The following is a 15,484-nucleotide window of genomic DNA, read 5'->3' on the forward strand; positions in this document are numbered from 1 at the left end:
TTAGTGGCTTAAAATCATACAAACTTATTCTCTTACAGTTCTGGAGGCCAAAAGCTTGGATGGTTTCACTGAGCTGAAACCAGGGTGTTGGCAGGGCTGTGCTCCCTTCAGAGGAAGGCTCTGGGGGAGAACCTGGTTGCTTGTTTTCTTTTTTTCAGCTTATAGAGCTTTATTCTTTGAATTCCTTGGCTTGTGGCGCCTTCAGCCATCTTCAAAGCCAGCAGCATAGAATCTCCAAATCTTTCTCTATTTCCAAGGTCACATCACTTTCTGCTCTTCTGTAGTCAAATCTCTGTTGGCCTCCCTCTTATAAGGACACTCGTGATTTAGGGCCTACTTGGATAATCCAGGATAGTCTCCCATCCTAAGATTCTTAATCTAATCACACTGGCAAAGGCCCTTTTGCTTTATAAGGTAACATCTACAGGTTCCAGAGATTAGGATCTGGGTAACTTGTGGGCTATTATTTAGCCTACCACAGTCTGCTCTCTGGCCCCCAAAGATTCATATTCATCCTACCTGCAAAATATATTCACCCCTTCTCTACATCTCCAAAAGTCTTAATCCATTACAGCATCAACTCAAAGTCCAAAGTCTCATCTAAATATCATCAGCTCAAAAGTCACAAAACTCAGCATCTAAATAAGGTATAGATGAGACTCTGGGTATGATCCATCCTGGGGAAAAATTCCTCTCTATCTGTGGACCTGTGAAACCATAATACAAGTTATTTACTCCCCAAATACAATTGTACGACAGCTTTAGGATAACAGTTACAGACATTCTAATTCCAAAATGGAAGGGAGAAAGGAATCATCAGTTCCTAGAAATTTTGAAATTTAATCAGCCAAACTTCATTAGGTTTCAAAGGCCTGAGAATAATCCTCTGGGCTCTTGGCTCCACCCTCTGTGCCGTCAGCTCTGCCCTTCAGCCCAATACTCTGCCCTCAGAGTCATCCTTCCTTTTTCTTGAAGACTAGCACACATTTCAACTGAGTAGACTTCATCAGCCTGTTTACTGACTGGAGAATTTTTGGAGTCCAATGGCTTTCCTTCATTTTGTCTTTTCTCTGTTCCTTTCAGTCCAAGCTGGCAGTGTTCCTACTGATATAACATTCTCAAAAACCTCGTGGGTCTTCCATGTATGTTATGGGAATTCAGTCCGTTAGACAAGTGGGTCCTACACAGATCTTTCATGAATAATCCTAGCTCTATTTCTGGCTTATGCTGAGATGGCTGAGAGGATCCATGAGTCACATGCTTAAAAGAGTCCTCTATGGGGCTGGCCCCGTGGCTTAGTGGTTAAGTTCAGTGTGCTCCACTTCAGTGGCCTGGGTTTGGTTCCCACGTGTGGACCTACACTGCTCGTCAGTGGCCATGCTGTGGTGGTAACCCACATACAAAATAGAGCAAGATTGGCACAGATGTTAGCTCAGGGCGAATTTTCCTTGGGGGAAAAAAATAAAAATCCTCTGTGTAAATGAATGTTCAGATCTTTTGATCCTTCAGAAGCACTAGCCAAAGGTTGTCCAGCCTTGGCTTTCTCATTAGAGCACATTTTCCTGACAGTGAATCTGTTTTAGTGTCTGGACAGGCTTTTGAAATCTAGATAGGCTAAGAAATTCCAAAATCATCAAGTCCTGGTTCCTTTTGCTTATTAGTTCTTTCCTCACTTTATCTCTTTCCTCTCACATTTTACTATGAACAGCAAGAAGAAATCAGGCTGTACCTTCAACACTTTGCTTAGAAATCTCCTCAGCTAAATATCCACATTCATTGCTTACAAATTGAGCTTTCCACACAACTGTAGGGGAATTCAGCGATGCTTTCTCTCTCCATACAATAAGGATCCCCTTTCCTACAGTTTCCAAAATCATGTTTCTCATTTACCAGTGGTGAGGTAATTAAATCGTGTTTGATTGCAGGAGCTGAAGAAATGTACCCAGAGAAAATAAACTTGTTTAAGACTTTTAGAATTTCCAGCAAGAACGGCTGCTTGAAGAGTTGAAGACACTGAGAGGAATATCCTATCAAAAACAAGGCAGACGATTTCAAGTGTTCTTCCTTGGCTCTTGATGAATCCATAGAAATTACTGAAACTGCTCAGTTGTTGTTTATTTGAGGAATTAATGCAAGTTCTAAGTGACTGAAGAATTAACTTCTATAAATATTCTATGTGGAACGAATATGGGTCAGAATATTTTCAAAGAAATTGAGAAAATGCTAATTCAGTACAACCTGAAGTGGGACCTGCTATGATGCGCTACAACTGATACTGGTCCAAATATGTGTAGAGTAGGAAAAGGCTGAGCTGGACAGACTTACAAAGCTTTTGAAACATTAGGTGTTTACAGACTATGGTTAATCATTGTCTTATTCATCAGTAGGTGGTTTGCAGAAAATATTTGAATCTATCATGTGCAATGAAATCAATCGTGTCACTGGTGATCTTCATTCGTTCTCTTGACTTAATCATTTTCGTATCTGTACCTTTTTGTCAGAAACAGAAGCTGAACATCCTGACTTGACCTACTGCACAGTTCAACGGTTTAGCAGTAGTAAAGATTTATGGTGATCTTTTTCCTTTGGCAGGAGATGTGTTGCCACGTCTGGTACAATGATGGACCAGCAGCAGAGGTGGCAAACTGGGGAGTACACTGATTTTTGATCATAGGCAACAATAACTTTGAACCCCCATTATGTGAAGTATTATCAACCCCCTAAAGAAAGAATTCCATTCTTCTCATTGTATTATAAAAAATTATACTCTATTATGATCATATTTTGAATTTTGTCAATAAAAACTTTGTGGGCATTAGTTTCTTTCTTGTTATATAAATATCTACATAATATTCTTGATTTTGCCTCTTGATCTGCAAAGCCTGAGATATTTACTATCAGGCTCTTTACGAAAAGAGTCGGTTGACCCTTGGTGTAGATAATGCCTCCTACCTTGTAGGATTATTATAAGGATTAAACAGGTGCCTCATGCGATGCCTGGCACAAACCAGGAACTCAAAACACCCTGGCTACCCCCTCGTTACCACCACTGTCCCTCTTCGCTGAAAAGTGTGTGGGATTCTCAGGGTCCTTGGCACCTTTCTTCCTCCTTCCCTACCTCATTCTGGCCAGTTATGAGGACTGTTGATAGAATTTCAACAAAGGCAGGAAGAGAAGAGAAAGGAAGTTCAAATCAGCTCCTATCCTCCTCAGAAGTAAAAACATTAGAGAGATTTGGGCCACGAATACAGACTGAAGTGAATCTGGGGATTTATTGGCAGCTATAATCTTCTGCTTCTCTCCTGTGAGTTATATTGAGGGACTGGAATCTGCAGTGCTTCCCTATATTCTGTTTCTTGGGATAGCTCTTCCTCTTCCCTCAAAAATGAATGAATGAATCAATAAGGAATTTGAAATAGACGTGAGTGCTCTCTCCTACCACTCATAAAAGCGATCAGTATGCCCTGGTGCGCTGAATGCAATAAAAGACTTCTCTAAGTTGGCTCCAGAAGTCTAGCTGGTTCTTGGTTCACTGGCCACAGGAAAAGCCTGAGCCCATGGTCAAGCACCAATCTCTCTCCCAGCCTTACCCTTCCATGACCTAGGCAGGAGACAGTGGCTCTGTATCTCTGGCTACGTGCAGACCTGCATACCTATAGCTTCTGTCTGGGAGGACACACAGGTGAAATGCTGGCCAACGTCCACAGATTTGTTCTGTGCATTGGTATAGTATTTTTGTTTTTTAAAACCCTTGAATTACTTGCTGTAATAAAAATATTAGGGGGTTTCAAATAAAAGTTCAGATTTCTATGAAGATCTGGTAATACTGGGTCCATGTTCCTCATGGTAACAATTGGCTGGAGGTGAGAACCAGCTACTCCCAATTTGGGCAGGGTTCAGGCTTAACAAACGCGTATATCTGCCTCACTAGCACACTCCTCTAAGTGCTTTATGAATCCTCATAACAACCCTGTGATGTAGGTACTACCATTATTTCCATCTTACAGGCAATGAACCTGTGGCGCAGGGAGCTAAGTAACTGCTCCAGATGACCCAGCTGGCAAATGACAGAGCTGGCTCTAGAGTCTATGCTCTAAGTCAGAGAGTACGCTAACTTTTTCTGAAAAGGGCGGGATTTTAGATTTTGTGGGCCAGATGTTCTCTGTTACAACTACTCATTTCTGCTGTTGTGTTGTGAAAGCAACCACAGATTATATGTAAGCAAATGGATGTGGCTGTGTTCCAATAATACTTTATTTACAAAAACAGGTGGTGGTCTGGATTTGGTCCAGGGGCTGTAGTTTACCGACCGTGCTTTTAACTCCATGCTCACCTGTAATGCTCACCTCCTTCATTTATGCTGCCTGCCTGGCCCCTGTAGGCATTTGATCCGGTCCAAACCCAAGTCCCTCCCTGTAAAGGTGAATTTCTGTGAGGTGAAGGGTGTAGTTGGAGCATTGACCATAAACCAGGTGTTCTCTTCTAGACAGTGGATATAAAGCAGTGAGAAAGAAAGCAAAAGTCACACCCTCATGGAGCTTATGTCCTTGTGAGGGATACAGGCAACAAACAGGATAAATAAGCAAGAGGAATGGCGTGCTAGATGGTGATAAGGTGATATGATAAAAGGAAACAATAAGAAGCATGTGTGTGTGTGTGTGTGTGTGTGTGTGACATTTTAGTTAGGGTATCCAGGGAAGGCCTCACTGAGAAGATGGTCTTTGAGAAAAGACCTGAAGAAAGTGAGAGGACAGCTGTGAAAGTATCTGAGGGATGAAGTTTCCAGCCATTGGCAGGTTTTGATCAGAAGAGTGACAGGACGGAGGTGGAGCCATCTTCCTTCTGAGTTCCATTTTCAGGTCCCTCCCCCTGCTCTCTGGGTATGGGCTGTCAGGGCCTTTCAGAGAAGCAGAGGAGGCAAGGGTGGGGTTGATGGCGAGGGCCAGGCACGGCACAGGCCCAGTCACTCGCCTCCTGCCTGGGACAGCTGGGCAGCCTGAGCAAAGGGGCACTGGCATTTGTACCCAGGGCCTGGCCCTCCAAACCTTGCTCAGGAGGAAGCCAAGCGAAGCTTCTTCCATGTGGCTCTCCCTGCAGCCTGGCACCCCAGGCCTTCTACAGCTCAGCACTGTCTTCTACTCTAGACCTAGCCCCCCTTTCCTTCTGTCTGAACGCCTGTTCAGCCAGACCACACCCTGCTGTGAGCACTCCTGGTATGTCTGTCTCCTCTGAGCTTTCTCCGCACTCACTGTGGGGCACCAACCACAGGGCTTTATTTACATAAGTCTCTTATAAAGTCCCTGAGAAGTACCACATCAGCAGTTCCCAAAGTGTGCTAATCTGCGTTGGTAGGCAGGGCTGGGCCTAGAGTGAGGCGGGTGGGGCCCAGGGGTGCAGAGTACTGCTGGGGTGCTCACTCTTAGGGTCCTGCATGTGCAAGATCGGGGCCTCACTCACCTCACCCTACTCCCAGCCCTGAATGGGTGTCACATGAAGACAGGGTCAATAAGGATGGAAACACTGGCTTGCACACGTTATCTTATTGCACAATTCTTCTGAGCCTTTAATAAAGAAGTGTGCATCGAGCATTTCTAAGCAAGAAGGTGGCAGATAAAAGGGGCAGCATGTTCCAAACTTCTTGAACGACAGAACCTCTTTTCATGGAGTAGAGAGAGGGCTTTGTTTTCAGAGGGTCTCACATTTGGAAAGAGAGCAGTAGATCCCATTATTTCTCAGTCTACCTCCTTATATAGTTATTTATCTCTTTATACAATGTCTGGTCTCCTAAACTAATCTGACTTATACCCTGAACCCCGAGTGCTGGCAAATGCTCCACAGAGCAAGGGGGCCCAGTGAAAGCTCTCAGTAGCTGCTTCACATTTGAATGGCACTTGTAGATGTACCGTCATTTCATCTTCTCCTGTTACTCATATCCCCCATTACTTATCCTGTGGTAAGGTAATCCAGGGCAGTAGATTATTCATATGTTAAAAGCTTAGAGGTATGCTGTCCAATAGGGTAGCCATTAGCCATGTGTGGTTATTTAAATTAAAATTAATTAAAATTAAATAAGATTAGAAATTCAGTTTCTTGCTCCTCATTTCAAGAGCTCAATAGCCACATGTGGCTGGTGGCTACCATATTGGATTGCACAGACATAGAACATTTCCATCCTTGCAGATAGCTCTATTGAACAGCACTGATGATTTACCCAAAGCTTTGTGGCCTTTTGAAGGCTGACATGAAACCAGACCTGGCATTCTAGCCAGTGCTCTCTGAGCAGATTGCCCTGGCAGAGGAGCTGCTCCCATGCAACCAAGACTGTGCACCTGAATGGCCCGCAATCAAAGGAGGGTGGGAGGGACATGATGGTGTAGGCCACGGGCAGGAGGCTGAGGAAGAGCACCAGCAGCAGGAGGCCCATGTAGAAGTTGTTGGATCTGGAGGCTTTGAACACGCGTTCGTGGGGGACATTGCTGCTCATCACTGCCCAGCACTGGAAGTACATGGAGGTCAGCAGGCGCAGCACGTTGATGCCCACCAGACCCGGGGCATAGAAGGAGCCCATCCTGGAAGGGCAGAAAATGCACACCTGGTTGGCCCAGCAGCAGGAGAGGCCAGGGAAGAATGACAGAAGGAAATGGGATTGATGGGTTAGGGGCATGAGGCCTTGCTGCTTTCTCTGCAGGTCCAAGGGAAGGGGCCTCCCATCTAACCAGGACATTTTTCAGCAGCCATAGCCATCCATTCCTCAGGAGAGGGAGACATTCTGAGCATTACTGGCTCACCACTAGGCATCTAGCAAATTACATGGCCTCCTGTCTGTTTCTCCACGGTCTCTCTAACACAGCATTGCTGCTCAGAAAAGTATCTGAAGTCCTTACATTAGGAGAATTGGACATTGGCTTTAGCGAGCCCTTGGCATCTTGAAAGTCCTTGGCTCAAGTTGTGCAGCTTTTTCTAACTCCCTTCTCAGAGGAGGAAGTTCCTTAGTTCATTTACCTTCTTCCTCTCTCCTTCCATTTTCTCCCTCCTTCCTTCTTTCTTGCCTTTCCTTTTCTCCTCCCTCTCTTCCTTCCTTCTCCTCCTTTCTTCCTTCCCCACTTTTTCTTTTCTTCTTTTTTCCTTCTCTCCTCCCTGTTCCTTCTTTTTTTCCTTCTCTGCCTACCTCCTTCTCTCTCTAAGTCCATGGTAGCACATGGATGGGCCAAACACTGCCCTGGTTCTCATCTAGCTCTGCCTTCCAATTTTTATGTTAAAGAAGGTTGCTCAGAGAGGCCAGAGGATTTGTCCAGCCTCTCCCCAGTTAGTTGAGGGGCAAAGCCTGGGATTCCAGTTTTTTGACTCCCCAAATGAGGTAATCCCCAGAAGAAAGGGATAACTCACCAGATCATTCCTTGGTTGAAGATCAAACCAAGCACGTTGCCACTAATATCAAATTCAGCATATGAGGGCTGCAGGGAGGGAGGGAGGGAGGGAGAGAGAGAGAGAGAGAGAGGGAGGGAGCTGTTAGGTGGAATCAGCCAGACCCCATTACCATTACCAGCCAACTGGCCAAGCCAGGGCTACTCCACCCCAAAGACCCTGCTGTGGCGACCAGAAAGGAATCTTAGATTAAGGGTTCTATTTCTTTAACACGTTTTCAACTTTTAAAGAAAAGTTTTGAAGTTCTCAAAGTTGAAACTTTTTTCAATTAAAAAAGTGAGAATTTTTACCTTTTAGGGCCTGACAGTGTATTCTTGGGAGGACCCCGGCCCCTAAGAGAACATTTTATCAACCCTCTAATCAGAAATGGACCTTGACATTATAATCAAGGAGTGACTCTATAAATCATGAAAAGCAAATAATTAAATGAGAATCACATGAAAAGGAAGCTTTAAAAACAAACAAACAAATAAATAAATCACTCCTCCAATTTTCTGTTCTCTTGCTCATCTTCCTCTAGCCTGAGAGCAGTTCATGGAAAAGAAAGAGCTCAGCCAGGTACGTGTTATCAGAGTTTTGGAGATCTGTCAAATATTTGAAGGAACAGAGTTTGTGAGCACAGGTGAGCTGGGGGCCCTAATGAAGTGTGCTTAAACCAACTTCCCAATTTGTCTTCCAGAAATGAAGACAGAGTGACAAGAATGAGAGGGAGGAATGAGAAATTAGAAGAGAGAGAAAGGAAGGTGGGGCAAGCAGGGATCAAAGGAGGAAACACACATAATCCAATTACATGAGGGTTAAATCCTGGGAATTTAAAACTTAACATTTTAAAATATTTTTAAAAACATTTTATCTGCTGGGTTTTGTGTCTCGCTTAGAAAAACCTTCCTCACTCCAAGATTATAAGTTTATATATACTTTCTTTTAGGAATTTATGATTTCATTTTTTGATGTTTAAAACTTTGATTCACCTACAATTTATTTATGTATTCATTTATTTATTTAGGTGAGGAAGAGTCACCCTGAGCTAACATCTGTTGCCAATCTTCCTCTATTGTATATGTGGGCTGCCACTACAGCACGGCAGCCGATGAGCGGTGTAGGCCTGCACCTGGGAATGAACCCAGGCCGCCTAAACAAAGTGCGCCAAACTTAACCACTGGGCCACAGGGCCAGCCCTCACCTACAATTTATTTACTTAGGTGAAATGAGTGCGAGATATAGTTCCCCCTCCAACAGTTAACCAGTTGTCTCAACCACTTGTTATATAATCCTCCTTTTCCCCTCTGATTTGAAAGACTTCCTTTATCATAAACCAAATTTCCCTGTAGATTGTACCAATTTCTGGAATTTTTAGTCTGTTCCATTGATAAGTTTGTCTCTTCCCTAGTACCAGTGTTAGTTGTTATAGTTTCATAATATGTTTTAATATAAAAGTAGGTCTAGTCCCTTTCATTTTGCTGTCTTAAAAATCTTCCTGGCTATTTCCACATGCTTATTTTTTAAATGAAGTTTAGTGTTATTTTGAGATCTTGCTGAACTTATAAATTAATTTGAGGGCAATGACATCTTGGCAATGTGGTGTCTTCCTATTAAAGATGCCATCCTCTTTGAACACCAGCTTCTGGCATCCTTATTCTCAGATAAGATTATAAAGTTCTCCTTGCTGCTGGGGAGGAGTTGAGTAGGCTTTTGTGTAAAACTGTGCCTGGCGACTAAAAGAAAAAAATACGGGACCAGCCCCACGTCTTAGTGGTTAAGTTTGGCGTGCTCCACTTTGGCAGCCCAGTTTTGGTTGCCCAGCCCAGACCTACACCACTCATTGGCAGCCATGCTGTGGTGGCAACCCAGGTACAAAATAGAGGAAGATTGGCACAGACGTTGGCTCAGGGCGAATCTTCCTTAAGCAAAAAGAGGAAGATTGGCAACAGATGTTAGCTCAGGGCGAATCTTCCTCAGAAATAAAAAAGAAAAGAAAAAAATCCAACAGAAACTTGTAGTGGGGCCCTTACCTGGGCCAGGATGTGGACGGCACAGTAAACAAGGCATAGAGCTAGTTAAGAGGGGGGTCTCCTCTCACCAACACACCAGTGACTACGGGGTGAGTGAGTGAGGTGTTGTGGGAGAGACACACACAGGACAGATGAGGCCAGAGGTTCTGCCAGATCATAGATGGCAACAACAGAGAGGAAATGGCACTCGTTTAGAATGAGCACTTTCTCAAGTAGGTGGGGAAGAGGAGCATCCCAGGTGGAGGGAATAAGAGTCACAGAGTTTTCTCGAAGCCTAATGCAGAAGGCGGCACTAATGGGTACTGTGTTCTTGGTGTGTTCCAGGACTTTCTGAAACATTCACATCCACATCTGCCCTCCCCTGCTCTAGGATTTCCTTAGCGTCTCAGAAACTAAATACTACCATTTCCCCTTATCCACGTTCACTATTGTTCCTGTAGCTTGCACAGTGTGGACTTCCAAGTCTAGTGTTTCTTGCCTTCCCTAACAAGAGTTGATGCTGCTTCGGCATTTCTCTACCCAACCATCTGCTCAGCACTGAAGAGTGTGGTCGACGTTTCCCAAGGCCAAATGGCTCCATTTCTCAGATAAGAAAGTCACATTGTTAATTACTTTGGGAAAAAGCAGTTTCCTCTAAGAAGGCATAGAGGGCCCTTAAAGGAAATACAGATGAAATACTTCACTACTTCACAGAGTGGAGACTGGCATTAAGTATCTAAAGAAATGCACAAGAATACATCTGACTATGTCAAAGGGGATGGTTGAAATGCCCTGCTGTGGAATATCTGTGAAATGGTGACCTACAAATCCAGCCTCCAGGTCCCAGCACCAGCAGTAGTTCATGAACCGGACAAAACAAGCCCGCAGGAAGTCCCCCACCAGGATGGTGATGTACGTTACCAGCATGTCAGACACCGTCAGCCTCATGAATTCCTGCAAGGAGGAACACAGGAAAAGGGGGGGTCAGGATTTGACCTTGTCCTCTTCTCCCAGCTGACTGCTGCCATGCAAATTCTCCGCCACCCACCTGAATTCTTCTCTGTGACCTTCTGATTCTTGGTGGCAGAGAAAGGACCCCAGGCTTTGGAAAATGCTTAATTTAGGTCCCAGCTCCACAGGTTACTAATTGTATTGCTTTGGAATAATCTCTGAACCTCTCGAAGCTGATAATGATATTAACTTTGCAGGGTTATTGGGAAGCTCAGTGATTATGTGTGCAAATTGCCTGGCACATTGGCAATGCCTAGTGCTTGGTAGTTATCAGCACTATTGCACAGATATAGGGTCTGAAGGCTTACTTCTTGCTTCCCCTACCTGCTCCGAAGCGCCCGCTGCCCCAGCTAAGACTGAATCTGATCATCGCCTCTGGGGATGACAGCCAGCTTTCTTCACCTCCTGCTAATTGGATTTTTTTTTTTTTGGCATATAGAGAAAATAATGCAGATTTTTCACAGAGGCACATAGCAGAAGAGTCAAAAGCAAAGGAACGAAGCTTTCTCTGCTTTGTAGAGTACAAATCATTTCTTAAATTTCTTTTGAAAAATTGGAAAGATCTGCCAGACATCATCACAACCTTTAAGACATCTAATAGACCTGGAGGTCCTGGGGGGCACAGGGTCTACTTTACTCGTTTTTATGTCCTCCAAGATGGCTGATAAATGTTTGCTGGGTGAACAGCTGATGAGTTTTGGGGATTATTCTTCAATAAGAATTCAGGTTAATGCTCCTAAGTAAAAGACAAACCAACATGTATGAGGTCTCCACTTCTGTGCAAAGTGATGCTCTGGAGCCTAGGGTGGAGGTGGTGGAGGATATAGGTGAGAGGACATAATGCCTCAAATTCATCATTACCAACAAACTCAGAAAGAAACAAGCTTTAATCAGTGATGGGAAGAGTGGTGGGCATTCAGGGAGGAGGGCAAGAGGGATGACTTCAAAGGATGTGAGGCAGGAAATGCAAAATTCTACAGCAGAATATTCCAAAGGAATCCTGTAGGTAAAAAACTCTCTTCTGCCTTCTAAAGGAGGTGGGTTTTATTGACCTGAAGGATCTTTGTTATACACTGTGATGGGTTTAGAAATGCAGGAACTGGGGAAGCTGAATTGCTCTGCACATTAAAGGTGAGGAGGATTTGTGGAGTATGGGAGAATCTGGGCTGGAGGAGACAAGTATTGACGAGCCTGAGCCCTCCCTGAAGGGCCTGGGGAGAAAAGGGCCCCAGGATCCATGGGAAAGAGCAAGGAAAATATCTGCTGGGGGACTTGTCGGCAGCGTTCAATGGCGTGTGTGATGTAATCCCCTCCTCTGTGGTACTTCATCACCCTCAGTTAAAAACACTGTTGTCTAATGCCCTAGGTGAGCGGATTCTTCAGGGGACCCATGTAAAAGTAACAAACTCTGCATCTCAGTGGGGTGGCAGAGGAATAGAAATGCTGTGAAAAGAGTTGGAGTTGAGGAAGAGAAGGCACTTGATCCCTGTGTTACCCATGAATGCTTCAAGTTCCTGCCTGGGAAGGCAAAGAACACTAGGCTTTGAAGTACACACTGTGCAAGCCACAGGAACCATGTGAAAGTGGATAAGGGAAATGGTAGTTGTTAATTTTTGAGACTCTAATGAAAACCATTAATTCTCTTTATAGAAAAATGCACAAATGCATATACACGCAAAATCCTTCATCCAATTTTTGAAGTATTTATTCTTGATTTCCAGGTGGAGAACCTTAGGTTTTCAGTGAAATCTGCAGTAAAATTCTAAATAAATCCAAGTGGTATTAGATTAATGAATGGAGCATAGAGAGAAACGTGGGACATTAAAAAAAAAAAAAAAAAAAAGGAAAGTAAAAAGGTGGAACTATCCTAAGAAATACTGGATGGACATTTCAGTGGCTTAAAAATGGAAACATCAAGGAAGGAATAACAAAGAGCTGAGAATAGGGATCGTGTTTTCAGGAGAGCATAACTACTCACAATGCCCACGGCGGTCTCCCAGCACAAACCCCGGGGCACATCTGCAGGGTGCAGGGGTGGCCGGGGGACACTCTCATTCCAACCTGAGGAGTTGTAATAGTTAAACAGGGTCCAGTGCGTGAGGTTCTTTATTGTCTCTTCATTAGAAAGCTAGAATGGAAGATAGAAATGTGGGGTTAGAAGGAGCCAGGCACAGTCCAACCATTTCCACAGGAACAACAATTAAAGCCAGCATTTGCCATCACTCCACCGCCTAGCCTCTGCCCTACCCCTCAACAGAGTCTCTGCAGAAATGCTCTCTCCAGCCTTTCAATCTGTATAGGAGAAGGGGGCAGCTGGTTGAAGTCATTGGGTCTTTTCCATGAAGTTGTCTTCTCTAAGGTATTCTGTTCATCCATCCATCTATCCATCCATCCATCCATCCAATCATTCGTTCTTCTTTTGAGAATAACTTATTCAGGGTCAATCCGGAGCATATAGGGCAGCAGTGATATAAGACTGAACAAGAGAGATGGGGCTTTCCTCAGAAAGTTCACAGTCTAGTGAGCGACAGAGATGAGCAGAGACAGTCACAGAACAGAGTGATAAGAGCTGTGAGAAATGCTCCCTGGGACGGAGGAATATCCACATCAAACAGTGGGGGCCACTGAAGACTCCCTGGAGGCAGTGACCCCTGAGCCAAAACCTCAGGGAGGATTAGCCAACTAGTCAAAAATGGAAGAAGGACGGAGAGAGAGGGAGGAGAGGATTTTGCCCCGTGGAGAAAATGTGAGGCTCAGGAAGGGTGAAACAGTCTGCTGCAGCAGGAGGGAAGCTAGAGGTGAGAGTGGAAGGGTAGGGCAGGGCCAGATCCAGTCACTTCCATGCTTGGAACCTTCCAATAGCTTCCTGTTAACTTCGGGGGAAAAGTCCATGCTGCTCAATAATGAGGAGGGAGGGATGGAGGAGAAGCATCATCTAGCCCTGCCCCCAGTCTCAGTTTTCATTTCTTCTCCTCCACTCCATTGTTCAGCCATCCTGAGTTCCCTGTTTGCACCAGCTGTTCCCTCTGCTTTTCCCAATGTCTGCCAAGATTCCCCAGGGGGGTTCTGGAGCCCCTCCTACGCACTGCCATGCTGCCCTGGGTTTGCACCCATTGAAGCATATCCTGCAGCATGCTGTAATGAATGAGCTGTCTCCTAGCCTAGAGCGTGAACACCCTTGGAAAAAGACACAAGACACCTTGTGTCTTGCTCTCTGCTGTACCCCCAGGGCCTGACATAGTGAGTGCTCCATAACCGACCGGTGAGCAGTGACGAAAGGTTAAGTTAACCATGACATATCACCTCGACGGACATTCACCCGGCTGGTAAACATTTATGGCAGCTACGAAACAATATGGGAAAGGCTGCAGATAATATACTAAGGGTACCAAATGACAAGTACAGGATGTGAAAAAGACAACCTAAGAAAAGGACGGTGAAAAACTGCAGCAAAATGTTAACAATGGTTGTTTCGGGGTCATAGGATTCTGGGGATTTTTTTTCATTTTATTTTCTTGAACTTTCCAAAAATTCTTTAACATAAATTACATATAAGGAAATTATTATATTTTTAAAAAGGAAATTGGGTGGGCACCAGGAACTGGGGGGAGCTTGTGGTCTTTACCTTGAGGTGGACATCATCCATCAGGGCCAAGAGAAACGTGTAGAGGTTCCCCAGGAAGAGTGCAAAGATGCGTCCCAGCTGCCACTTCAGGCCAATGCGCGGGTGGTAATTCTCCAGGGCAGCAATGGTTTCGAACAGAGGGGGACAAAACATCCCAAGCAGGGACATCACGATCTCTACCTGAGAAATCAGGAAAGCCTGCATTCCTTGCGTCATCAGTATCACTTGCTGGGCCACCATCCCCGCACCCGCAGGGCTAGGCATCTATCTCCATCTGCCTGCTGCCTCCCCCCCGACCCTGGAGATGCCCTGGGGTCCCACAACTTGCTGTGTGACCCTAGCCAAGGCACCAGCATGCCCTGAACAGTCAACCTATGTCCCACGCATCATAAGTGCTCTGCGACTGGTTGCTATCACGATTTTTGTTATTAGTATTGACAAAAATAGCAACGTTTCTTTGAGAAGCAAGTGAATTAACATATGGGACAGTGCTTTCTGTTCTATAACAGTTGAGAGCCAGGTAGGAGTCACAGTGATAGCCCTTATCTCAAGAGCATGGAGGACAGGAAGGTCAGATCACAGAAGGGAACCAACAGCAGAGGGATGTGGTTAAGAGGGTGGCATTTGGAGTCAGCTGTCTGGGTTTGAGTCCCAGCTCTATCACTTGCTGGTTTTGTAACTTAGGAAAGTTATATAACTTCTCTGAGCTTCATATTTCTTCATGTATAAAATGGTGATGACAGTCCTTATTGTGAGAGTCAGAAGAGATAATGGATGTAAATCTACTAGCCCAGAGCCTGGTAAGTGGTAAGCACTCAATTTTCGTTCCGATTTTAGGAGAATCCTGATTCAGTTTAACTGAACCTGATCAAAAGAGAACATTCTCTCTGCAACTAAACTGATCGCCCCATGGAGAGTCAGTCCTTGAATTGCTGACCAAATTGCAGGTTGGTCAACACTTCTGGTCCTGACTCTCCCACTCTCTCTCATTGACCATTGGCATGGCTTCTTATCACCTTCACACCTCCGCCCCTGCTCATGCAGTTCTTCCCACCTTGAGAGCCATCACTGCCCCACATCCACCACTGCCCCCCTTTTTTACACGTTCGTCCAATGCTCAGCCTAATTCCTACCTTTGCCACAAAACCTTCCTGTCCCTCCAGCTCACACGGACTTTTCCACCTGCAACACATCTGTAACTCAAAACATCTTATTTGACCACCTTATTCTTGCCTGCTCTTGCTTGTGTTTTGGTTTATTTTTGTAAAATCTGCTTCCTAGGGAAACTGCAATCTGCTTAAGGGCAGAATCCATCCTGGGCATCTTTTGTATCCCTCTCACATCTTAGTGATCTGATGTTTTAGATGAGTTAATTGTAAAAAGCATATAGCTTGTTAAAAATCCATCCTGATTATTATTGCCTTTAAACTGT

At 44.7% G+C, this 15,484-nt stretch overlaps 1 protein-coding gene across 1 annotated transcript in view; it reads right to left on the minus strand.

Annotated features, from left to right (window-relative positions):
* The window catches only part of TMC2 (transmembrane channel like 2), a 74,809-nt gene that overhangs the window by 9,964 nt on the left and 49,361 nt on the right, over nt 1-15,484 (minus strand). Inside the window, exons 12-16 of the mRNA XM_070485667.1 lie at nt 14,053-14,232; nt 12,406-12,555; nt 10,242-10,370; nt 7,387-7,454; nt 6,330-6,569 (exon numbers count right to left, since the gene is read on the minus strand). Coding sequence (XP_070341768.1) covers nt 6,330-6,569; nt 7,387-7,454; nt 10,242-10,370; nt 12,406-12,555; nt 14,053-14,232 — 767 coding nt within the window. The remainder of the gene's footprint in view (nt 1-6,329; nt 6,570-7,386; nt 7,455-10,241; nt 10,371-12,405; nt 12,556-14,052; nt 14,233-15,484) is intronic.

This window comes from Equus asinus, chromosome 15 (genome assembly GCF_041296235.1).
Source record: "Equus asinus isolate D_3611 breed Donkey chromosome 15, EquAss-T2T_v2, whole genome shotgun sequence".
NCBI lineage: Eukaryota > Metazoa > Chordata > Mammalia > Perissodactyla > Equidae > Equus > Equus asinus.